At 62.4% G+C, this 24,916-nt stretch overlaps 2 protein-coding genes across 7 annotated transcripts in view; both read right to left on the reverse strand.

The window, feature by feature from the left end:
* Window positions 1-981: 981 nt before the first annotated feature.
* Window positions 982-8,334, reverse strand: C7H20orf204 (chromosome 7 C20orf204 homolog). Of its 5 annotated transcripts, none has more exons than XM_032353582.1 (4): window positions 6,157-8,334; window positions 4,435-4,762; window positions 1,737-1,925; window positions 985-1,516 (listed from the first exon to the last, which is right to left on the reverse strand). In XM_032353582.1, exons 1-4 carry the CDS (start codon window positions 6,157-6,159, stop codon window positions 1,173-1,175), a joined length of 864 nt encoding a protein of 287 aa, XP_032209473.1. In that variant the 5' UTR covers window positions 6,160-8,334; the 3' UTR covers window positions 985-1,172. The 5 variants fall into 5 exon arrangements, with proteins under 5 accessions (XP_032209470.1, XP_032209472.1, XP_032209471.1 ...); XM_032353583.1 differs by having other exon boundaries at window positions 1,287-1,516; window positions 1,737-1,889; window positions 4,487-4,762; XM_032353579.1 differs by having other exon boundaries at window positions 982-1,889; window positions 4,487-4,762.
* Window positions 8,335-8,427: 93 nt separating this feature from the next.
* Window positions 8,428-24,916, reverse strand: part of PRPF6 (pre-mRNA processing factor 6) — a 40,192-nt gene continuing 23,703 nt past the window's right edge. For both annotated transcript variants that reach the window (XM_032353500.1, XM_032353499.1), the window contains 10 exons: window positions 22,279-22,401; window positions 18,527-18,648; window positions 16,729-16,867; window positions 14,936-15,055; window positions 14,435-14,611; window positions 13,722-13,855; window positions 12,875-12,966; window positions 11,409-11,523; window positions 9,233-9,359; window positions 8,428-8,696 (listed from right to left, as the gene is read on the reverse strand). In XM_032353500.1, coding sequence (XP_032209391.1) covers window positions 8,544-8,696; window positions 9,233-9,359; window positions 11,409-11,523; window positions 12,875-12,966; window positions 13,722-13,855; window positions 14,435-14,611; window positions 14,936-15,055; window positions 16,729-16,867; window positions 18,527-18,648; window positions 22,279-22,401 — 1,302 coding nt within the window. In that variant the 3' untranslated portion in view covers window positions 8,428-8,543. The remainder of the gene's footprint in view (window positions 8,697-9,232; window positions 9,360-11,408; window positions 11,524-12,874; window positions 12,967-13,721; window positions 13,856-14,434; window positions 14,612-14,935; window positions 15,056-16,728; window positions 16,868-18,526; window positions 18,649-22,278; window positions 22,402-24,916) is intronic.

A 24,916-nucleotide genomic window follows, 5' to 3' on the forward strand; every position in this document is an offset into this window, starting at 1 on the left:
CACGCGCACAGCGCGGGCTGCAGACACCTGAGCCGTGGAATGCTCCACGGGGCACAGGGTACCTGCACCGTAGGTGTCCCCCTCACCGCGACGGGGCCCCCAGGGCAGCTGCACACTGTGGTGGCAGGTGACCGACGGCCCCCTGAGGTCTGGGAAGCTTGGCTCCCCGCCCCGCGCACAGGGCGCACATGGGCCGTAACCGTGCTCCGGGCCTGGGTCTTGCCCAGCTCTTAAGGCTTCGGGACAAGGGATGACCTCCCAGGGCCTGGGTCTCATCAGGGACCCTTGTTCCGTCGTACAGACTGAATGTGCTCACACGTGTGCGGCGGGGAGCTGGGTCCAGGTCAGCTAGTCCAGCTCTTCACGTTGTGCTAGTGGGGACTGCCCCGCCACCGCGGCCTTCTGGACCCCCCCCCCCACCGCTTGTCTCTGCTCTGCCAGGGTACCCCAGAGGCAAGGCCTGCTCTGGTGCCTGCTGGGTCCGTCCACCGTCCATAGAAGAGTGTGATGGGTGTTGGGTCCACCAGGCGTCCTCCTTGGCCAGGGGCTCTCTCTAGCTGACCCTCTCTCCCTCCCCATCGGGTGTGACTGGGGAGGGGGCTGTGCACACCCCCGTCTCTGCGTCTGTGGCTGGGGGAGTCCAGGGTCAGCCCCGCACCCTGCCAAGCAAACATACGGTCCCAGAGCACAAGAGTGGATCCCTGACCAGCCTGTCCGCGTCCAGAGAGGGGGCGGTGGCCGCCCCTCCCGGGGCCGCAGGAAACGGCCTGGCCCCACTTGCAGCCAGGGCCAGCGACTCTGGCTTCCCTTCAGGCCCGTTTCCTTTATCCGGTTGTTTTGCTCTGAATTCACAAAGCTCGGCCTTCTCTTCCCCTCCGTGTCCGCCCCTTCCCCCACTCCAGAGCGGAGCAGGACGGAGACCGGACATTTCAGGGCCCGCCGGAGCCCCCGCCCCCACCCGCACCCCGCGTCCGCCCGGGCCGACCGCCGGGAAGGGGGGTCCCGACCGCCCCCTGCTGCCCAAGGCCGGGAGCGCAGCGCCGCGGTCCTCGCGCAGGTGCGGGGCGCGGGCTGGCTCTGCGGGCGGGGGCCGCGCGGCCCCCAGCGCCCACTCCCCGCGCGGCCGCAGAGGCGGGGGCGAAGGAAGACGGCCGGGTCGCAGCACCAGCAGTTTATTGAGTCCCGGCCTGGCGTCCGGGGGCATCATCTCCAGGACTCGGGCCCTCGGAGGAGCGCGGGCCGCGGCGCGGGAGGGGCCGGGACCCCGCGCGGGGCCCACCGGAGGGAGGGACCGCGCTCGGCCGCAGACGAAGCCCGAGCCCAGGCCCCGCGGCCCCGCGGCCCCGCCGGCTGCTCCTGGGCCCGCGCAGGACGCGCGCTAGGGACCCCCGGGGGCCGCCGCCCGCAGCGCGAAGAGTTTCTCCCAGCAGGTGGCGACGGCGTCCAGGGCGCGCACGAGGAGCCGCCTCCGGCCGCGGCGACTCCGGGGAGGGCGCGTCTTGGGCCGCCGGCTCCGCTGTCGGGGACGGGACGGTCAGCGAGCGCCCACGGTCCCCGCCGTCCCCGCCCCCACCCCCACCCCCAGGCTCGCGTCTGGCCCCTGGAGCTCCCAGACGGTGCCCCCGTCTGGGACAACGGAGCGACAACGGAGCTGTCACTGCGCCACGGGAGGCGCGGTGCGGCGGGGGTGGGGGGCGCCCGTGGAAGCGGAGGGACCCGGCTGTGGGCCCGCGCACCTGGCTCAGCGTCCCGCAGTGGCGCCGCATCACCGCCTCGGTGCGCATGGCGACGGTCCACGCTGTCTTCTCCAGGGCCCCGCGGCGGCCCCGGGCCACCGCCCTGCGCAGGGTCCGACCCAGGGACGCGATCGCCAGTAGGATACCGTGCTCCTGGGGAAGGGAGGGAGGCGAGTGGGGGCTGGGGAGCCTGTGGGGGGACCTGTGGGGAGACCTGTGAGGAGACCTGTGAGGAGACCTGTGAGGAGACCTGTGGGGGGACCTGTGGGGAGACCTGTGAGGAGACCTGTGGGGGGACCTGTGGGGGGACCTGTGAGGAGACCTGTGGGGGGACCTGTGGGGAGACCTGTGAGGAGACCTGTGGGGGGACCTGTGGGGGGACCTGTGAGGAGACCTGTGGGGAGCCTGTGAGGAGACCTGTGGGGAGACCTGTGAGGAGACCTGTGGGGAGCCTGTGCGGAGACCTGTTGAGGAGACCTGTGGGGGGACCTGTGGGGAGACCTGTGACGGGACCTGTGGGGAGACCTGTGAGGAGACCTGTGGGGGGGACCTGTGGGGAGACCTGTGAGGAGACCTGTGGGGGGACCTGTGGGGAGACCTGTGAGGAGACCTGTGGGGGGACCTGTGGGGGGACCTGTGAGGAGACCTGTGGGGAGACCTGTGAGGAGACCTGTGGGGGGACCTGTGACGGGACCTGTGGGGAGACCTGTGAGGAGACCTGTGGGGGGACCTGTGGGGAGACCTGTGAGGAGACCTGTGGGGGGACCTGTGGGGAGACCTGTGAGGAGACCTGTGGGGGGACCTGTGGGGAGACCTGTGAGGAGACCTGTGGGGAGCCTGTGGGGAGACCTGTGGGGAGCCCTGTGGGGAGACCTGTGGGGAGCCTGTGGGGGGCCTGTGGGGAGCCTGTGGGGAGACCTGTGAGAAGACCTGTGGGGAGCCTGTGGGGAGACCTGTGGGGGGACCTGTGGGGAGACCTGTGAGGAGACCTGTGGGGGGACCTGTGGGGAGACCTGTGAGGAGACCTGTGGGGGGACCTGTGGGGAGACCTGTGAGGAGACCTGTGGGGAGCCTGTGGGGAGCCCTGTGGGGAGCCCTGTGGGGAGACCTGTGGGGAGCCTGTGGGGGGCCTGTGGGGAGCCTGTGGGGAGACCTGTGAGAAGACCTGTGAGGAGACCTGTGGGGGGACCTGTGGGGAGACCTGTGAGGAGACCTGTGGGGGGACCTGTGGGGAGACCTGTGAGGAGACCTGTGGGGGGACCTGTGGGGGGACCTGTGAGGAGACCTGTGGGGAGACCTGTGAGGAGACCTGTGGGGGGACCTGTGACGGGACCTGTGGGGAGACCTGTGAGGAGACCTGTGGGGGGACCTGTGGGGAGACCTGTGAGGAGACCTGTGGGGGGACCTGTGGGGAGACCTGTGAGGAGACCTGTGGGGGGACCTGTGGGGAGACCTGTGAGGAGACCTGTGGGGAGCCTGTGGGGAGACCTGTGGGGAGCCCTGTGGGGAGACCTGTGGGGAGCCTGTGGGGGGCCTGTGGGGAGACCTGTGGGGAGACCTGTGAGAAGACCTGTGGGGAGCCTGTGGGGAGACCTGTGGGGAGACCTGTGAGGAGACCTGTGGGGAGACCTGTGAGGAGACCTGTGGGGAGCCTGTGGGGAGACCTGTGGGGAGACCTGTGAGGAGACCTGTGAGGAGACCTGTGGGGAGCCTGTGGGGAGACCTGTGGGGGGACCTGTGGGGAGACCTGTGAGACCTGTGGGGAGACCTGTGAGACCTGTGGGGAGGCCTGTGAGACCTGTGGGGAGGCCTGTGAGGAGACCTGTGGGGAGACCTGTGAGGAGACCTGTGGGGAGCCTGTGGGGAGACCTGTGGGGAGACCTGTGAGGAGACCTGTGAGGAGACCTGTGAGGAGACCTGTGGGGAGCCTGTGGGGAGACCTGTGGGGGGACCTGTGGGGAGACCTGTGAGACCTGTGGGGAGACCTGAGGGGAGGCCTGTGAGGAGACCTGTGGGGAGACCTGTGGGGAGACCTGTGGGGGGACCTGTGGGGAGACCTGTGGGGGGACCTGTGGGGGGACCTGTGGGGAGACCTGTGGGGGGACCTGTGGGGGGACCTGTGGGGAGACCTGTGGGGAGACCTGTGAGGAGACCTGTGGGGAGACCTGTGGGGAGACCTGTGGGGAGCCTGTGGGGAGACCTGTGAGGGGACCTGTGGGGAGACCTGTGAGGGGACCTGTGGGGAGACCTGTGGGGAGCCTGTGGGGAGACCTGTGGGGGGACCTGTGAGGAGACCTGTGGGGAGCGGGTGGGGAGACCTGTGGGGAGACCTGTGAGGAGACCTGTGGGGAGACCTGTGGGGAGACCTGTGAGGAGACCTGTGGGGGGACCTGTGGGGAGACCTGTGAGGGGACCTGTGGGGAGACCTGTGGGGAGCCTGTGGGGAGACCTGTGGGGGGACCTGTGAGGAGACCTGTGGGGAGCGGGTGGGGAGACCTGTGGGGAGACCTGTGAGGAGACCTGTGGGGAGACCTGTGGGGAGACCTGTGAGGAGACCTGTGGGGGGACCTGTGGGGAGACCTGTGGGGGGACCTGTGGGGAGACCTGTGGGGGGACCTGTGGGGAGACCTGTGAGGAGACCTGTGGGGAGACCTGTGAGGAGACCTGTGGGGAGACCTGTGGGGAGACCTGTGGGGGGAGCCCTGTGGGGAGGCCCCCGGAGGGCAGGGCTGGGGGCGCGGACTCCGTACCTTCTGGGCACTGCAGACCGCCCCCCGCAGGCCCCGCCATCCAGGGCCCGCAGCTCCAGTCAGGTTTTTGTGAATGAAAGGGAGGTGTGGGGAGCCTGGCCCCGGCCACTCTGCCCCTGGCCCAGCCTGCCTCACAGCTGCCTGCAGGTCCTCAAAGATGACGGCGCGGTAGTGGCGGAGCACGTCAGGGACGCTGCAGGTGCGGAGCCCCGACCGGCCTGGCGCCATTCCCAGCAGAGCCAGCAGGACTGCCCAGAGCGCAGGCTTGGGAGGCACCTGGAAGGGACTCGGCGTCAGGGTGGGGCGCCCGGGCCTGTGCAGGGGGCCTCCCCTCTGGCCACCCCTCAGGCAATTTGCTTTGGACAGTCCCCCAAGGCAGCCATCCCCTGGGGTCTCGGAGCGGGTCTGCAACGGAGCTGTCACTGTGCCATCCAGGACTAGGCATGATCTAGCAGGACAGGCAGGCAGTGGGGCCTGCACACCAGACAGCTCAGCGCTCTTGCAGAGATCGGTGGGGTGGATGATATGGGCACGGGGCAGGGCGCTGGGAAGGCAGGCCCACGGAGCCAGGAGGGGACAGGGGCTCCAGACGCAGGAGCACAGGGCCAAGAGCCTGGAAGGCTGCGGGGCAGGGCTGACCTCGGTCTAGGGACAGCCTCTCCCCGGGCCATGCCTGAACTCATCCCCACACTTCCCAACACAACCCCCAGCAGAGCCAGGCTCTCCTCCAGATGAGCAGCGCCTGCTCCCCAGAGCTCGGCTCACTTGGGGGTCCCCAGAGCAGGGGCAGAACTGACCTACTCCCACTGCTCACCAACAGATCCGTCACAACCAGCTCTCACAGCCATGGGAAACCGGGTACCCCTGCACCTGCAGCCCAACCAGGACAGGGCTGAGGGCTCAGAGCTCAAGGCCACACCCCTCTGGGAGGGGAAGGCTTGGGGAAACCCCCAGAGGCAAGGGAGGAAGGGGCCGCATTGTGGCCCCACCACCTTTCTCCAGGCCTCCCCCTCCAGAAGGGTCTGGCTGGGGGAGAAGCCCGCCCCCACCCAGAACCCCAAGCACCAAACTCAGAGAGCAGTTAGCTCCCAGACCCGGGGCCACACACCCACCCTTAGGCCCCCAGGCAAGAGTCCAACAGCCACTGGGAAATTAATCCTGCGAAGCCAGTGAGACGCAGGACTCGACTCCGCTTCCCGGCCCAGGGGTGAGCCTGACTGAGCAGCACCCCGTCGGCAGAGCCCCGGGGGGCGGCACTGGCAGGAGGAGCAGACTCCATCTGTCGCGGCCCCTCCTCCAGGCTGCCCTCAGGCATGCCCAGCCGGTCAGAGGTCCCAGCCAAAGCCAGAGCTGTGGGTGCTGAAGGGAGAGCCATGGGGGGCAGGCTGGCCATCTCCCAGCCCAGGCAGGAAGGACAGGGCGGCCCTGGCACCAGGAGGCCTACCTGGGGGGCCAGGAGACCCCGTCCTTCCCCACGCCCCCCCACCCCCACCGGGAACAACAGGCAAGAGCACCCAGGGCCAGGCCTGGCAGGCCGAGGGGACCGGAACCGAGGGGGATTTCCCAGGAGGGCACAGAGGGTCCCAGAGCCTCCCTCAGGCTGCGCCCCCTCCCCAAACCTCCGCAGCGCAGCCGTGGGTGAGCCCCCTCGACTGCCCAGCACAGCTCACCATGGGCCTCTCGGGGCGAGGCCTGCCCTCACTCCCGGCGGTGGGCCTTCCACATGACCCTGGGTCCTCAGGTAGGGAGCGCGGCTGCCGCTCCAGGGCCTCCTGCTCCCGGCCTGGCCAGCAGGGCTTCCCAGGACAGGCTGCGGCAGGGCGGCTGGCGGCAGGCAGACGAGGCGTTTGAAGTTGGCTCCCCGGAGCACAGGAGGGAGGGAGCGGAGGGAGGCCCCAGGATCCCAGCCCTCCCCCCTCCCCCTCCCCCCACCTCCTATCCAGCTGCTTCTTCAGTGAACCTGCCCCTGGAGCCCGGCAGCTGCGGGCTCTCTTCCCACCCAGTGGGTCTCGGACTAAGCCACCAGCCCCAGGAAGATACGCTCCGCTGAGGGAGCGGTGGGGTGTCTGGTGGGCAGGGCAGGGCCCGGCTGCAGGGGGTGGGGGCGGGCAGCCAGAAGAGGCCAAGGGGCCTGTGCAGCCCTCCACGGCGGCCTTCCTCGGCGGTCAGTAGGTGCTGCCTCCTGGGAACCTGGCTGCCGGCAGAAGGAGGGGAGGTGGGCCTAAGCCCCGGGCTCCGCCACAGACACCGGCCCCCGCAGGTCCCAGGTGTGGCACGTCCCAGGCTCCTCCTGCCGCTCAGCTCTCCTGGGCTGACAGGGTCTTCTGCTGGGGGCAGTCGTGGCCGCTTGCCAAAAAAGGCTCTCCCGGAGCTGGGCCACCACACCCCTGCGTGGCGGTGCCCAGCTGGTCATCCCTCCAGCCCGCACCGCAGACCAAGGGCAGCCTCCAGAAGCCAACGTGCCCTGAGCTGGAACTGAAGAAGCGTCAGCTACAGAAAACCCAAGGTCTGTTTTTTTCCCGGGGAGGAAAGCGGTCTCAGCACTTCAGAGCAAACGACCCCCGTCCAAAGGAGAAGACGACATTCACACCGGATGGTCCAGACGCAATGGAACTTTCCAAGGGCTCTGCAGAAGGCCTCACCTGACAGTGAGCTCAGAGGGGTGTGGGGGAGAAGCCATGTCCATCTCAGGGCACAGAAGGGTGCCAGCCACCCCCACGACCGTGGCCGAGTCACGGTTTCTGCCAGGGCCCTGGCTTCTATGTCTGTGTAGGAACTGGCCGGCCTTCAAGGTCTCCAAAGCTTCAGGACCCCGTCTTCAGTGTAACGGGCAGGGTCCCCCTCGCCTCCTCCAGGAGATGGAAGGAGTCTCAGTCCCCGTGAAGACCCTGGGAGCCTCCCCACACGGCTTCTCAGGCCTGGCCCTCCTCGGGCTAAGAAGAGGAGGCGTCTCCCCACCCACAGTCTATGAGGGGGACCCAGGCCACACGGGTGGTCTGCTGCCCACTCTGGGCTGGTGGCGTCCTTGGGCTCCCAGCACATCAGCGGTGGACCCAGCAGGGCCTGCGCTCTCCAGGCAAAGGTGCGTGTGCCTCAGGATCAACGTCAAGGCAAGCGCTCCCCGACCCGGGCCACCCGGGGAGGGCTGAGCCATGGGTCGTGCCTGAGCCCCACCACGGGCCCCTCATCCACGTCAGCCAGGGGCCATCTTCTCGCATGAACATGGGGGAGCAGCCGCCCGCGACTCTTCCCCACCCCGTACGGAACAACCAGCGTCTCCTCTCCCCGGCCCACGGCCTCCCGGCAACCCACAGCCTCTGGCCCCATGTCTGCACCCTTCTAAGAGAATCCGCTGGTTTCCAGATGGACACACACTCAGGGTCCAGAGCCCGAGCAAGGCCTTGGTCCTCACACAGCATTCGCAGTGAGAACACGCTGAGCCCCCCAGGTCACGCATCTTTCAACCCAGAGATATGCGCGGTTCTACGGGCTTCAGAGCAAAACTGCTGATTATAAATCAGCAAAAACTCATCCACACGCAAATGTGAGAAAATCGCTTCCTGGTAACATTTCCCTTCAGCACACACCCGAGGGGCCTCACAGTTACCCTCAGCAACACACTGTGGAAGGCACGTTAGAAGTGGGGCCTGGTGTCTGCATCGCTTAGGAAAGTTACCTACCCTGGCGGGCAGACCTGCAGGGTGCCCCCCACCCAAAGGGGACAAATGAGTCCCCGGGAGAGCCTGTCCCAGCTGCTCCCAGAACGTGACGTGCCCAGCCCCTTCTCCCAGGGAGGCACACAGCTTCCTCTGAGGGACAGAGGCCGTCTGCAAGTGGCCCCCGTGAAAACAGGAACCTCAGTGAGCCGACTGGGGTCGCAAACCTGAGTCTGCTCGTGGGGGGAGGCGGCGCGGAGAAAACCTGCAGGGCACCAACCCGGACACGCTACCTGGAAAACTTTTAATTAAAGAGCAGGACAGACAGCCCAGGGCCCCACCACTCCGTGCTCCTGCACGTGCTGCCCCAAGGGCCGCGGCCACAGGGCCTGGAAGGACCATCAGAAGGTGTTCCTGATGTGGGCCGCCACCAGCACGAGGATCTCCCCGATCTTCCTCTGCCAGTTGGCGATGTCCTTGGACACAGCGCACCACAGCTCCCCGTGACGGGGCTCGGCGTTCTCACAGCGCCTCCTCACCTCCTCTCGCTGCTCCTGGGCAGGGACCAGCGGGCATGCGAGTCAGGCAAGCCCCCTGCGCGGCCCACCAAGCTCACCCAGCTCCACAGGCACGGGCCTGGCCGGGGGCAGAGCCATCTTTCCCGTGTGTTCATCGAGATGGTCCCTCCGCCAGGGGGCAAGCCCCACCACACGGACCCTCCCCAGAGCTGATTTCAGCACACACGGACGGAGCCAAGTCCAGCCCATGTCTGTGCCATGCCCGATTGCCCTGAGCCTGCCTTCTCTGCACAAGGCGCTGCCCCGATCCCACGTGGCACAGCTCCCACCTCCTGTGGGGACCCCAGGACAGCCTATCCCCCACCCCGACGAGCACAGCTTTGACAGTGTTTAGTGCTGGGGGCGGCGGGGACAAGCGGCTGCTGTCTAGGCTTCCCAGCACGCTGCCCCCGGGCTCATGTGTAGGACAAAACTTGCTGGGGCACGAGGCGAATCTTTAGGGCCTGAACACCACTCCCATTGCTACTGTGAGGCCACACTCCAGTCGCTGGCCACGGTGTGCGGCGCCTCACCTCTGTACCGTGCTGCAGCTCAAACTTGTAGAAGAAGGCCCAAGCGTCCCCCAGGTCCGAGTCGATCTTGACCGTGCGGTGGAACCACTCCCTGGCCTTGGTGATCTTCCGCTCACTCCAGAACAGCCTGTCCGGAAGCATCGGTGCGGGGACCCGTAAGTAGTGTCGTCTGGGTGCCTGAGCGGTGCTGGCCAGCGTAAGCCACAGAGGGCCCGGGCACGGCCCAGCCCTGGCCTCCTCTGGCTACAGCTCGCCCGTGCGAGAGGCGGACGGCGAGCCCAGGGCCTGTGGTGGCCAGCAGACTCTGCCCCTCTCCCTGGCGAGCTCCCAGGCTCCCGACAGGAGGGCCGAGGAATGGCGCCTGGCTCCCTGGGGGTCGCTCCAGGTCACTAACCTTCAGCCGTCCTTCAGGGGTCTAAACAGCTATTTCTTAAAAAACCCACACACAAGAACTTGGTTCCTGTAAGTCATTACCTTCCTCTGGATGAAACACTAGAGGATCAACGTAAACCTCACAAAAACCTAAATTAAGGCTTTGATCAGAGAAAGTGAAGTTTCAACCTGCTCGTCAATGGACACCTTCGGGGTCATTCTGCCCACCTCTGGCCGCCTCCGGCAGGACCCAGCCCACCTGACAAGACGGGCCTTGGGTCAGCCCCAGGTACCTGAACCCGCAGCAGATGCGGACATCCGAAAACCAAGCCCATGCTAGAAGCCACGAGCGAGGAAGTTCGGAAACCAAACGACCCGTGAGCACCCTCCCAACACGCCAGTGCAGGCAGGAGGTGGGGGCGGGGTGACCCTCTGACTGCCCGGAGCTCCAGGGGGCTGTTCCTCAAGCCCCTCCGGCCCCGTAGCCACAGGCCCCAGAGCAGCGCCCGCACTGCCCACACCGCCAGCCCGAGGGTCAGGCAGCTGCTTGGACCAGCCTCAGTTACAACACAGAGTGATTTTGTGCCTTGATAGCTTGATTGTTTTTTAAGCCTTGTGGTATTCTTAATTGCTCGATGTTAGATAAACTATGACTTAAAGAGCACAAACCCTGATAGCAGGTAGGCGGAACAGCAACCTAAGAACAGCAAGGAGTGACTTATTGACTTTGCAAAGCCTTTTACGAGGGTTTATGGCCGCCCTATCAGGGAGTCATACATAACAGTCACTCCCGGAGGCGGAAGCACAGGCGGGAGGGAGGGGTCCCCAGCGGGCTCAGGCTGGGCCTTAGGAGCTGGTGGGTGGGAAGCCTCCACGCGCCGGTGCCGGTGCCCTCGGCCTCGCAGCGGCTGGCGACATGCCCTGCAGGACCCGAGGGAGTAGAGCCCGTACATTCCCCTGGGGTAGGCCAGACTCTGGCTCTGGGCGACGGCAGCACGCGGGAGCTCCAGGGCCACACGTGCTGCCTCCCCGAGGTGAGGCCAGAGCAGCAGTCCTGGGAGCCCCGTCAAGGTTCTTCCTGATGACCGTCCACCTCAAACCAACCAGTCACCTCCCAGCCTCCTCTGAACATACCCAACCCCCACCGGGCTCTCAGGCCCCCCAAGCACCAGCCACAATGTCACTCGATCGTCCCAAGGCTCTGCCCTGCACACCACATGGCTCCCCAGGACGCTCCTGACCCGGCCCTGGACACTCGAGCTGATGGAGTGGGGTCACTGGGGTCACTCCTCTTGCTCTCAGGCTCATGCACCCCGGAGGAAGGATGGTCTCCCGTCCATGCATCTCTGCGCCCCCAGGCAGACTGACTGGGCCTGACAGACAGACCCTGGACCGTCCTCGAGGTCACCAAGGTGAAGCTCTCTGCTTTCTCCCTCCCACGAAAAAACCCGCCCAGAGCCCCTTGCTCTGCTTATTACTTCGATTCAGTGTGGACCAACGTGAGCAGGTGCGTCTCCTACAACTCAGGGCAGTGCAGGTGTGAAGTGCCACTTTAAAGGCGCCGCTCCCATCAGAAGGGTCAGGATGGAAGGAAGGAGGCCGGGCCCAGAGGAAGCCACCCATTCGTGGTCAGGGTCGGCCTCGGCCATCGGGTCAGCACGGGGCTGCACGGCCTCTGCCCACAGACAGGGCTGCTCTGGGTCAAAGCAAAAGTGCTTTATCATGGAGCTCTGGTGGCCAAGGATTCTAAGAGGTTCCATCAGGTCCCAAGGGTCAGCCACCCCCCGAGGAACCCCCCACTCACTTGGCCACAGCCAGGAGGACGTGGGGGTCGTGCTCACACTTCTTCAGGGCATCCACGCTCTTGGTCTTCCTCTGGGGCCTTGCCTCAAGAAAGATGGCTTCCGACCACAGGACACCTGCAATTCAGACACAAGGACACCACCACTCGGACCCCGCCTCTGTTGTCAGAAGCGACCTGTCCACGAGCAGGCTACTCCAAGAGGGGCTGGCCAAGACCCTAACCCGGGGTGTCCTCAGACTGCGGCTAGGTCTTCCCACATGTCTGCCCACGGGGCCTGCCTAGAGAGAGCCACACAGGCGGCCCTGCCTGCCTGCCACACAGCAGCCCTGAGGGCATAGGCCGGACAACTCTCCGGCAGCGACTGGGCTGGACGAGCTCCAGACCTGTGAGATTCACTCCCGCCAACTCTGTAATTCCACATCCGGGGGTTCACCACGACAAAACGAGCAGAAATGCTAGTAAAGATTCAAACGGACCGACGGGGGAGTGGTATACTTCTGGTATACCCACATGGGTACATTTTATGAAGCCACTAAAAAATTCACTTTCTTGAAGATTTGGGTGGCTCAGTCAGTTAAGCAGCTGTCTTTAGCTCGGTCCTGATCTCAAGATCCTGGGACTGAGCCCCAACTTCAGGAGTCTGCTTCTCCCTCTGCTTCCAGCCCGCCCTCCTGCTTGTGCTCTCTTTGCCTCTCGCTGTCTCAAATCTTAAAACAAATAAAATTTTTTTTTTTTTAATTTTATTTACTTATTTGACAGACAGAGGTCACAAGTAGGCAGAGAGGCAGGCAGAGAGAGAGGAAGAAGCAGGCTCCCCGCTGAGCAGAAAGCCCGAGGTGGGGCTCGATCCCAGGACCCTGGGATCATGACCTGAGCTGAAGGCAGAGGCTTAACCCACTGAGCCACCCAGACGCCCCAAAATAAATAAAATCTTAAAACAAAACAAAACTTTCAGCTTTTAAAACAAGGCACAACACTAAACATAAAAGAACTTCCGTTGTATACAGTAACACACACTGTAATAGCACAAATAAGCTAAAAGCAACAATTTCTCAGTAGTGGACTTACAAGGGATTTTTTAAAAAATTACTTTTGAGTAATCTCTAGACCCACTGTAGGGCTTGAACTCACAACCCGAGATCAAGAGTCGGAAGCTAAACTGACTGAACCAGGGGCCCCTACAGATGATTTTTAGTATCTTTTTTTTTTTTTAACTCCAAATGCGTTCATGCTACAGGTACACTTAGATGCAGGGTGAGATCATGGAAATTCGGTTTCAGAAGAAAAAGCAATGGGGCGCTTCGGAACAGGAAGTCAAAGTCCCCTGCCGAGCACTGGAGACAAGGATCGGGTCTGCCAGAGCACGGAGAGCTGGAACTTTGACCGACGACACACTTCACGAACACTTCTGAGCCTGAACCCTGCTCCCTCAGGAAATGCCGGCCCGGGAGCCAGGGGCCGCTTACCGGAGCTGGGGCACTCCTGCAGCGCCTTGGCCATCAGCGTGTTCGCGATGTTCTTCAGCCCCGCACGGTACTCCAGCCTGACGGACTCCAGCCTGAGGGACGGGCCCACAGAGATGGTCGGGCACCCACGCGTGCCGCCCCAGGACAAGCCCAGCTGCAGTCCTGAAGTTCCCGGGACGCCCCGGGGCTGGGGCTCCCAGCCCGGCCAGGTGGAGCTCTCCCGCCAGAGAAGCGAGGCACTGGTGCCCCCCCCCACCGCCATGAGGGCCCTCGGCGGCCACCGCCACAGCCAAGGCCTGGGAGCCCGACATCACGCAGGCGCGAGGAAACACGTGCAGGACGAGGGTGCGGCCGGCATGCCGTCGTCGCCGGGATGGGGAGCACCACATCAGCGGTGTCCAGGACCTGCCCATCTTTCTGGGGTCTCCTTTGGGAACCGCCAGGCCCCAGCCCTGACATTATGAGCCCTACACAAGCCCTCTCCGGGAGCACAGCCGAAGGTCATCCTCGCCTGACCTCCTGTTGGCTCCTTAAAGCCTCGTCTATACCTCCCCTCTGCTGTGGGGTCTGCCTCCCTGGCCGCATCCAGCCGGCTCCCCCATCGTTAGCTCCTGGCTCCCCTGGGCACCTTCTGCCAGAGCACCCAACTCTCCACAGGCCAGTCTGAGTGTCCAGGCCGAGCGCTCCCAAGGCAGGAACTGAGCCTCCTCACGGCCAGCACCTGCCCCCCTTCCCCTGGGCCCGAGCCGGAAACGCTGCAGCACAGGAGCAACTGTGGGCCATCGGCCACCACAACTGTGGTGCGTCCCGGCGGCCCATTGGAGGCCGTGGGGCCGCCGGGACGCACCACAGGCCTGGGTTCTTTGGGTTCTTCAGGCGCGACTTCTCCAGGATGGCCCGAGCTCGGGTCAGCTGCCCAACCTTCTCCTCCAGCCGAGAAAGCAGGAGCCACAGAGGGGTGGAGTGCGGGCATTTCTTCAACTACAGACAACAAAGAAAGCAGAAGTGGGCTCGGCGGGTGTCAGGGAGGGGTTGTGAGAGCTACGGCCAGCCCCTCGGGCTGGGATGGGTTGCGTGTGTGTGTGGGGGGACGCGCTTACATCCACAGAGACCTGCCCATTTCATGCCTGGGTGTGGGGCTTTAAGTGCATTGCCAGGGCGTGTGCATGCGTGCATACGGGGAGTGTACACCGCAGCCCTTACGTTAAGTGTGGTGCGACCCACGCTTCCCTGCATGCAGGGCACGAAGTTTCGCAGAAGGAGACGCACAGGCCTGAGTGAGGGTTCCAGGGGTTCCAGGTCTCCCCCTGCTACCACTCTCCTGGCTGGGGCCCAAGCGAGTCACTGAGCCCCGGGCCTCCCATTCCCACACCAGGGGAGACGGACGGCGCCCTGGAGCCCGGGGTCCTGTCTGCAAGGGCCAGTTCTGAGGGGCAGCCCGAGCCCCAGGCTCACCCCCTGGCCGTGGGCCTCCCGAGCCCCAGGCTCACCCCCTGGCCGTAGGCCTCCCGAGCCCCAGGCTCACCCCCTGGCCGTGGGCCTCCCGAGCCCCAGGCTCACCCCCTGGCCGTAGGCCTCCCGAGCCTTCTCCGGCAGCTCTTCCTGCTCCTCGATCTGCCCCTTCATCATCCACAGCTTGGGGAAGTCCTCGTAGTGCTTCAGAGCCTCCTCACACAGCTCCTGGGCCGCCGTGAGGTTCCCCAGCACCCACTCCAGCTTCACGGACTTCATGAACACCTGCGCGGCAGGCCCGCCGTCAGACGGCCCCCGTCCCCACACCCACCGCGTGTCTGGATGGCACGGTCACCTCCCACGCAGGGCCCGGCCAGGCCAGGCGCCCCCCGCCAGGATGACCCTGGCTTCACGCCACGGCTCCCCTCAAACGCCATCGGCCCCGCCGTGCCCCACAGACCTTTGTGAGCGGCTTCCCGTGCCCTGCGTCGCATCTCAAAGTCCAGGGTGAACCACCAAGACTACAGTACCGTGGCCTCAGCGGGCACCTCACACCCTCCTGAGGCCACAGGCCTCGGGGACCCTGGGGGCCCTGGGCAGCCCGCTCACCCGGGCAGTAGGCGCGCTGCTCCGCGCCTTGGCCAGCAGACGCCGGGCTCGCTCGTATTCGTTGTTCTCAGACTCCAGCTTCACGGCGGCCAGCCAGATCTCCTCGCTGTTGGGGTTGGCCTGCAGGGAGAGGGCAGCAGCGTCAGGAGGGACCCGCACACAGCGGGGCTAGGTCACACTTGACCAAGAGCAGGCAGCCTGGGCCTGGGCTGGGCCTCGCTCTGTTGCGGGACGCTCTGATCCAACCGTCTCCAGGGCTAACAGAAGACAAAGTCGGGTCTGGCCCCAAAACGATGACCTACCTAAATACAAGCCAGCCCACTTTGCAGGCGCCCAGGCAACAACACTGATAGTAGCAGAGCCGTTTTCCCAGGGGCCTCTCGAAACCACCAGTGTGCATCTGCCACACCTACCCCCTCCCAAGCCTGGAGACAAGGCACTGGCCATCACAGTGCGTCCAGGGGAGCAGGAAGGAAGGATGCCCAGGGATCATGGATGGTGTGGATGGCTCCCACGGGCTAGGACTGGGCCACATGCAGAATCCAGCAGACCCAGGAGTGGGATTCTCACGGCCTCCAGAAAGCACAGCCACCCACCAGCCACACTTGCCTGACTGCATCACAGACCCGGCAGGTAGCCCCAGGGGGACCAGCAAGGAAAGGGGAGCCACCCGGAGCGGGGTACTGGGGACAAGCAGCAGCGTCCAGGCAGAAGGCAGGAGAAGCTGTGAGCGGCAATCTCAACACGTAGGGGCAGCAATCTCAACACGTAGCTGTCCTCCAAAGGACAGCAGAAAGTCAAAGGCCAGACACAGGCCAGGCCCCTCTCTTGGCCTTTAGTCAAGGAAGGACAAATATCATTCTCACGCTCGCCAGGGTTGCAACAACAAATGGACATTCACGCTGGACTCAGCAGTTTATAAAAACGCAAACTGTAGGGGCATCTGGGTGGCTCAGTGGGTTAAAGCCTCTGCCTTCAGCTCAGGTCGTGATCCCAGGTCCTAGGATCGAGCCCCGCATCCGGCTCTCTGCTCTGCGGGGAGCCTGCTTCCCCCGCTCTCTCTGCCTGTCTCTCTGCCTACTTGTGATCTCTGTCTGTCAAATAAATAAATAAAATCTTAAAAAAAAACTAACGCAAGCTGTGAGCACCGAGTGAGCGACAGAAGTGTGGATCGCTGTGTCGCCCCTTCCTCACACTACCAGAACACTGAACAGTAACTCTCCGGGAATGAGAACCTCGAGGACTTCAGTGCGGCTGCAAACTGCTGACACTGAGTTCATGCCCTTAGCCGCCACGAGCCTGGCCGGGCACAGCTGTCCGGGCGCAGCTCCACCCGCCCGAGGGGCCCGGCAGCACCCAGCGGCCCGTGGGCAGAGTGTAGGGACCAACAACCGCGCTTCCACGCAGGAAAGAGGTCATCACTGTGCTCTTCTGTGGGGAACGGCGGTCTCCGGTGACTGCTCCACTCACTGGGGAATGCCACCTGTTGGCCCCACGTTCTACGTTCTGGGACGTGTAGCCTGTGGTTCCAGGGAGCAGCCATGACCGAGAGGCAGGTCCACCAGCTGGCCGTTCTCCCACTCTTGGGAGCCCTGGGACCCCAGCTGCCTGTAGAGCACCTCAAGTTGGGTGCATCCTGACCATACACATCCCCTCTCTTAGGCCAGCTCCCACTGATGAGCAGGGGGAGGGCTTTGGGTCACGTGCTCTCCGGAGCCCTCAGTCCCCGACAGGCCCTGCGTCAGGGTTCAAGTGCACACTCCCCTTGCGGCCCAGCTGGCGCCCCAACCCACCTGGAAGGCCAGAGCCAGGATGCTCCTTGCCGCGGGTACATCCCCCGCCAGCCACTTGGACTTGGCGCCCATAAGCCACAGCACCTCCGCTTTGGGGCAATGGGCCACAGCCCTCTGCAGCAGCGCCTCCAGGGACTCCCTGGAAGACAGGGGGCCACAGTCACCGCCAGGGCACGCAGGGCGCTCACGGCCTCAGCGGGGGTGCTGAGAAGGGAGTTCCTGCTCCAAAGTTCGGCGCGGTCAATGATTCACCGGGTTTTACGACGGCGAGAGGGTGGGGAGATCTTTTCTCTCCATAAAGGCTCTCAAAGTAACTACTCAAGAGGGTGCTACAAAGCAAGGCATTGTTACAGGGCAAAGCCCGATGGAGGGACTTCTCGGGGGCCCTTTTATGGTCGGGTGTCCTGAGGAGAAGGGTGACTTCACGGTCCGGGTGACAGGAGACCTCTTTTCATCTGTAACCACAGATCCGCCGATAAAGATTATGACCCCGAACCCTCTCTTCGGCGTCCAAAGAAACTGTCTGACCGGAAAGCAGTTCCTTCGGTCACTGCCGAGCGAGACGACGCCAGCCCGGCTACCCGGTGCGAAGCCCCCGGCGCTCACAGAGCCGCCGGCCCTTTGCTGCAGCGCCGGCACTGGTGGCCGCTGGGGCCTCGAGGGTAAGAGGACGGACTCGCTCTGTGTGGAGTGAAGCCCGCGGAGGACACCGTGCTTCCCAGACAACACCAGAACCAGGCCCACAGACTGGGAGCGCTCCGCCGCCTCGCGCCATTCCGTTCCGGGAGTCCACCGGATGGGAAGGGTGCCGGGGGCGGCGAGGAAGTGCCCTGAGCCCAGGACCAAGGGAAGCAGTGCGGGGAGGCACACACCCACAGACCACAGAGCCAGGAGAGGTCCTGCTCGGACCTGCCGTGTCCCAGGTGAACTTGCACAGGGGTGAGCCAGGAGTCATCTCAACGCATCCCCAGACAAGTTAATTCCCAACCACCCAAGCAGATGGTGGGAGTGGGGAGGAGACAGGCGCCTCAGCGACACCCCAGGGACAGACACCCTGAGCAGACTGAGATTCGGCAACGCCAGGAAAGGAAAAAGCGGGGGCCTCGGTGGGCTCCCAGCAGAAGCCTGCAGAAATCAGCGAGGCCTGCCCCCCGCGAAGCACCCGAGCTCAGGGAAGAGCTGCAGAGGGCAGAGGGTGCACACAGCGACAGGGGCCTGGTGCCCCAGAGAGGCACCCCTGAACACCAGAAATTGCAACACCTAATTTAATCGGCAGCTACGGCCAATAAGGCGGACCCAAAGCTTTTTTCAATTAAAGAATACAATTAGAGAAAACTGTCAAGGACCTCCTCAGAGCACAAAACAAGCCCAAACCCCCAGTCAGCACAGCTTTAAATGAAAACCATGCCTGCCTGGGCGCAGACGCCATGCCGCCCACACTGCTGGAGCCGGTGCTGGCGCAGACAAGGGGCTTCGGGCCCCTGCCTTGTCCCAGGCACCCCCTGGCCGCCAGGCACCCACCAGCTTGGCGGCAGGCACGGCCATGGAGAGACACCCTCGGTGGCTCAGACTCTCAGCTACACAGCAGTGAGGACCCTATCACAGAAGGGGCCACAGAAGGGCCCAGCCTCCAGGGCCGCAGAGGCCTCCAGCCCTCCCCACAGAGAACCGGATCACAGAGGGAGGCCCTCGTCCGCCTCTGGGGACGTGAGGGTTACGTCGGCCCCAGCCGGGGTCAGAAGCTCCGTGGGCGCGCAGGGGTGGAGGGCCCGCCCGCACCGGGGGCCCCACCGTGTACCTGGTGCCGTGGTTCTTCTCGAAGTACGCAGCCCGCAGCCACACGCTCTTCTTGCTGGGGAACACCTGCAGGGCGTAGGCGTAGATGGCTCGTGCGCACTCCAGCGCGTTGTGGGCCACACACTAGGGCGGAGAGACGGGCGTGAGAGAGGCCAGCCCAGCACAGGCATCCGAGCAGGAGGCCCTATGGCATCTGCTCGAAGTCACAGCACGGGAGGACCAACAAGAAACCCGGTCCGGGAGAAGGACGCCCGGGAAGATGGGCACGGGAAACACCCACGGCCACCGTGGGAGCTGCTGCGGGGGGACAGCAGCACCAGCCGCCAGCGGGGGAGGCCAGCTGTGTGACCACAGACCACACACACGGGCTCCTTCGCCAAAACGAGGTGTAGCACAGCGCTTCCGTGACACAAGATACACTCCTGAGCAACCTGTAACACGGGCGGTCACAGAGACAGAGCAAGCGCCCACATACGGGAGCACGAGCGGCCGCGGGTTCCGGCTGCTCCATAGCCCTCTGGAGCCCCCGAGCCACACGCGGCCGGGGGGCTGGAAAGGCAACTCTGAGGGGAGGTGTACTTTTTTTTTTTTAAGATTTTGTTTATCTATTTGGGAGAGAGAGCAAATGAGTGGGGTGGTGGGACAGAGGGTGTGGGAGAAGCAGGGAGCCCGATGTTGGACTCGGGTCCCAGGACCCTGGGATCAGGACCTGAGCCGAAGGCAGACGTCTGACTGAGCCCCCCAGGTGCCCCAGGACACGTGTATTTTAACACAATAAAAAATGCAGCACAGGGGCGCCTGGGGGGCTCAGTGGGTTAAGCATCTGCCTTCGGCTCAGGTCCTAATCGTGAGCCCCACATTGGGCTGCCTGGCTCAGTGGGAGCCTGCTTCTCCCTCTCCCACTCCCCCTGCTTGTGTTCCCTCTCTCCCTGTGGCACTGTCAAATAAGTAAACAAACTGTTTAAAAAAAAAAAAAAACGCAGCTTAAAAAAGAACGAACCCATCCACTCAAGCAGACCTACCATAAACACGTGTCACTCAAGAATGACTTTATTCCCTGGTAAGCATCAAGCAACACACGAACCAGGCACTATCTGTGGTGATCACGTCTCTAGATGGTCACAACCCAGGGACACCGCTGGGACAGGCTGACAGCTGGGGTCGCGGAGCCTCACACAGGAGACAGGCCAGCACGCGGCTCTCCCACGCGGTGCACACGCAGGAAGCACTCTCGTACTGAAAGGGGTTTTGTACCTTGAGGTAAGCGAAAAGCCACTAGGAAGCACGTCAGAAACAAAGTTTTGCAACAGTGATCATCAGAATGGCACAGACAGACCCAGACAGGCAGCCCCTGAGGCCACCACCCAGATGGACAGCTGCGTCCTCGCCGAGAGCCGCAAGCAGGCCTCCTGCTGCTCAAAGACCGCCAGCGTGGAAATGGGTGTGGAGGACTCAAAGAGCAGGGACACAGCTAAGACCTCCTTGTTCAGACCGGGTTGCTCCTTGGCCACATGGCCTCAATCTGACTCAACCACCACAGAAACCAGGAAGGGCCCTGTCTCGGGCATGTCCTGACCAGCAGCGCCTGGAAAAGTGAGGGTGAGACCCCACACAGACGGGTCTACACCCCTCCCTGTGGCTTCTGACCAAGATCCTGAAGGCTGTTAGTCCAGGCGCCAGGATCACGTGACAACCTGCCCAGGGTCTTGGGTGTGGGTGACCTGGGCCAGTCCCCGAGGGGTGGAGTACCAGGAAAACGCTCGGAGCTTCGAACACAGAGACTCCACTCTCCCTCTGGAAGCCCGCGGCCCTGTGACAGCTGTGCTCGCTCCGGGACACAAGCAAGAGCCAACAAAGAGAAGTCTGCAGCGGCTCGTGGGCTTCTGCTCTCACAGTCCGACATCCGCAGGGCGACGCCCCCCACCCCGGACTCCCTGGGCCTCTGATGCTGTCAATGACAACACGGAAAATCAAAGGAAGTGGAGCGTTTAACGCCACACGCAGGATAAAAAGGAGCTCAACCACCAGGGACTGGGACTCTCTTGCACCGTTCAGGGTTTTCCTCCAATGCACAGACTGAACGTGTGTGTTATGGGATTCTTTCTACTTTGCGTCTTGACTGTTCCATCGTGAGAAGCATTTAAAAATCATCGTTGGCCTGTGTCTTGCACTCGCTAAAGAACCAAGAGTGTATTCACTGCGCACAAGTCCGTACGTCGGTCACAGGCCCCAGAAAAGGACGTCGCGGCCGGCCCCTGTGCTCGGGGTCAAGGCACGCATAGCCTTCGAGAGGCGGTTAGGTGGGCTCCACACAGGGGAGGCCAGCAGGCAGGGCAAAGCCGCAGAACGGAGCCGGGATCCTTCGTCTCTGCTAACGTAAGGGAGCAAATACCCAGTGAACCTGGAACAGAGGAAAGCTCTTCCTGACTGTAGAATTCCAACGGATAAACACTAGCACTACGTAGAAGACACACTACTTAGAAAAGCACCGCTTGGCAAATACCACAGTAGTAACTAATACAGGACGAAAACCTCATTAACGGACCTACAAACTAGTAGGTCAAAGTCTGACAAGAAACAGGAAGTTTAGTCTCAGAGTGTCTCCCCACAAAGCACCTATTAATTACAAAGGACAAGAAGAGCACCCTTCCAGTGCAGAAATCTGACAGACGCCACTTGAGCTGGCTGGCGCTGAAGGGGCACCTAACCTTCCAACACGGCCAGGAGGACCCAAAGTCCTGCCGAGATGCAAGCCTCAACCCCACAGTGCGGAAACGTCACGGAGACCTGAATCAGGGGCACTCCACGGCGTCACTGGCCTGTCCCGACAAAAGCCAGTCTCATGAGAAACAAAGGCAGACCAGAGCCCCCTGCAGGTATCGGGCCTTGGAGGCCTGACGGCATCCCCCTGGGCAGCTACCATGCCACAGCACAGCGGGGCCTTTCCTTCTGCTAACAGGACGCCCAGGAGGGCGATGGATGACATTTGGAGAAGGTCTGCAAACTACTTAACTGTACGATACCCACGTGATTTCGATTCTGCCAGTTGTGCTGAGACTGTGTGAGAAAACATCCTCTAGCACACACTGAAGGACTTAGAGGAAAGGGGCCACGGCCTCTGCAGCACGCTCTCACATACTCGGGAGATGTGGGTGTGTGAGTATGGCTGGAGAAGGCAGACGAGGCAAAGTGGTCAAATGTGGGGGAGTCTGCGTGAAGGGCATGTAAGAATTCTTCAGACAGTTTCGTGACTTCCCTGTAAATCTAAAATTATTTCAAAGTAACAGGGTAAAAAATAAGGAGGCCACAATTAAGGCACGAAGTACCTGTGAGACTGACGCGCTGTCTACTGCGCTAAGGAGGCACCTACGAAGTACCTAAAATGTATATTGATTTTGACCCCATGCTCTCTTCTCTGGAAGCCTATTCTAAGGAAAGAATCTCAAAGCAGGCAAGAGTTCCTTATGCCAACTGTCCTCCGAACTGCAGTCTACAACAGAAGCCACGGCGCAGGGGACGGGAGATAGCGGTGAGAGCTCTGCGGGCTCCCGCTCCACACCAGCTCTTCGCGGCACAGCGTCTGCCCGCCCAGACCGCTGCACGTCGGAGGTGTGCGAAGAGTGGCTCCCAGGCAGAGCCGGGTGAAGAGAAAACTCATTCCTAGAGCCGCAGCTACACTCAAACGTCAGCAGCTCAGAAGCACTGCCGGCGGCCCGCGCCCCGCACACGGCCCCGGCCGGGAGCCGGACTCACGCTGTCAGCATCTTCCATCCACGTGTGCTTCCGGTCTTCCTCCTCAATCCCGATGCCGATCACAGCACGCATGACGGCCTGGCAGGTGGCCACACTCCCGGCCTTGTCACACTCCTCGGCATCCTGACAGAGGGACACAGAGCTGTAGCCCAGAGCCACGGGTGCCCGACGAGGACTAGGGGGTGTGCTAGTCCTGCGGGCTGAGGACCCAGAGGGCCTCCGCAGTGCGGGCGGGCAGGTGCGCACAAGGCTCCGATGCCTGCCGGACCCTGCCACAGCCCAGCCACCAGGGTCTGCTCAGTCACCGCGTACCCGCCCCCGCCACCCAGCAGATAAGCGCCAGACAAATACCTGAGGACTTGCCAAAGCTCCTCTATCTGCTCAACAAACATTACGTGAGCACCTACTGTATACGAAGTACCGTAGCGGATGGCTCGGGGGCTGGCAGGTTCTTACAAAGAAAAGAAACTTCCCAAGGAAGAGGAATCAAGACGAGCTCACTAACATTTGTGTCTGCTGGTCTGAACTCAGGATTCAAAATGGACAAAAGAAAGAAACGGTCTAACCAGAACAGACGGGGTGTGTGGGGGAGAGCCTGGCACACGGACGCTAAGAGAGAAACCCAGAGGGACCCATCAGGCAGGCGGGCGGGTGGCCCCAGGACTGGACTTTGGGAAGCAGGTCTCAGGATGTGCAGACAGCACAGCCGTGGGTCTACGGCTGAGACGCAGAAATGTCACTGAAGCCTCTTGTACATCAGCCAGGGAAGGACCAAAATGCAATCAGGCAAAGGACATGAAACACACAGTTCTCCAGGAAATAAAACTATAAGTGACTTTTAAACATGAGAGAAGAAGCTGTTCTTATTTTTTTTTTTTTTTTAGATTTTATTTATTTATCTGATAGACAGAAATCACAAGAAGGCAGAGAGGCAGGCAGAGAGAGGGGGAAGCCACCTAGGCACCCCTCTTATTTTTCTTTTCTTTTTTCTTTCTTTTTTTTTTTTTTTAAAGATTTTATTTATTTATTTGACAGAGAGAGATCACAAGTAGGCAGAGAGGCAGGCAGAGAGAGACAGGAGGAAGCAGGCTCCCCGCTGAGCAGAGAACCCGATGCGGGACTCGATCCCAGGACCCTGAGACCATGACCTGAGCCAAAGGCAGAGGCTTAACCCACTGAGCCACCCAGGCGTCCCCCTATTTTTCTTAAGTACCATTTTATACACATCACATCAGCAACACAAAAACGCATGCCAACACATGTATGGCTGAGGTGGGGACACAGACACTCCCACACGACTGAGGAGTGCACGTGGACAGCCCCCAGAGGGCAATTTCATGTTCGCCATCAAAGTAAGTAGTACAGGTGCACCTGGGCAGCTCAGTGGGTTAAGCCTCTGCCTTTGGCTCAGGTCATGATCCCAGGGTCCTGGGACTGAGCCCTGCAACGGGCTCTCTGCTGGGCAGGGAGCCTGCTTCCCCCCTCTCCCTCTGCCTACTTGTGATCTCTCACTCTGTCAAATGAATAAATAAAATCGTCAAAAAAAAAAAAAAAAAAGTATATACATTGACCTAGCAATGCCACTTTAAGTAATTCCTCTTAAAAATATGTTTCCATATGTGCAAAACGGCCTCCATAGCGGGACACTTTCATAGCACTCTTTGCAACAGGAAAGGGTAGAAACCACCCTCTTCTACCTCCTGACAAGAGATTTACGATACATGGTCAGGGAAACGGTGCAGGAGACATGCTGGACGTGCTGACCCAGAGGTGACCGTGGTCAGACCTCCATGTGAAAGGGGCCACAGAAGCCCCACCTGGAGGTCCCTGGGGCCCTACGGCCTCAAGCAGAGAGCAGAGCCAGCGGCAAAGACCTGAGGAGAGGCATGGACAGGCCAGTAGTGAGCAAGGCAGCCTTGTGGCACGTTAGTGGGGCGATGGCCCCGAGCCCCAACCCCAGGCCCGCAGGCCACAACAAGAGCTCTGGGTTCTACTGCAGCGGCAGGAAGGCACCCAGCGACTTTTAAACTGGGGAATGAGTCACATGATCAATCTTATTTTAAAAGGACCGCCCCAGGGGCGCCTGGGTGACTCAGCTGGTTGGGGGACTGTCTTCGGCTCGGTCCCGACCCCGAGGTCCTAGGATCGAGTCCCGCCCCGAGCTCCCTGCTCAGCGGGGGCTCCGCCTCCGCCTCGGCCCCGCTCCTTGGATGCTGGTGTCCTCTCTCCCTCCCAAACAAATAAGATCTTCGGAAAAAATTAAAAAATAAAAGGACGGCCCTGACTGTGGTGTGCAGCATCAGCAGGGATGGGCCTCGGGAATCACCGCCACGTCCAGAGGAGGCTGTGCCTGGCCGAGGACGGCCGCAGCGGGTGACAAGCAGTACCCGGACCAGGGACAGACGGGAAGGCCAACGCAAACTGCTCACCACGGTGACCTCGGCCGGGACTGGCAGAGTTTGTGGGCGAAGAAGGGGATGCATCCCAGACACCCCAGGCTGCGGTATCGTCCCATGTTCCGGGGGGACGCAGGGCAGCAGGGGAGTGATCCAGAACAGGGGGAGCGCCCAGAGCACAGTCCACATGTGGGGGATCCTGGCGTGGAAGTCGTGCTCCTGACAATGCGGGAAGAGGAGAC

Source organism: Mustela erminea, chromosome 7 (genome assembly GCF_009829155.1).
Source record: "Mustela erminea isolate mMusErm1 chromosome 7, mMusErm1.Pri, whole genome shotgun sequence".
Taxonomy (NCBI): Eukaryota; Metazoa; Chordata; class Mammalia; order Carnivora; family Mustelidae; genus Mustela; species Mustela erminea.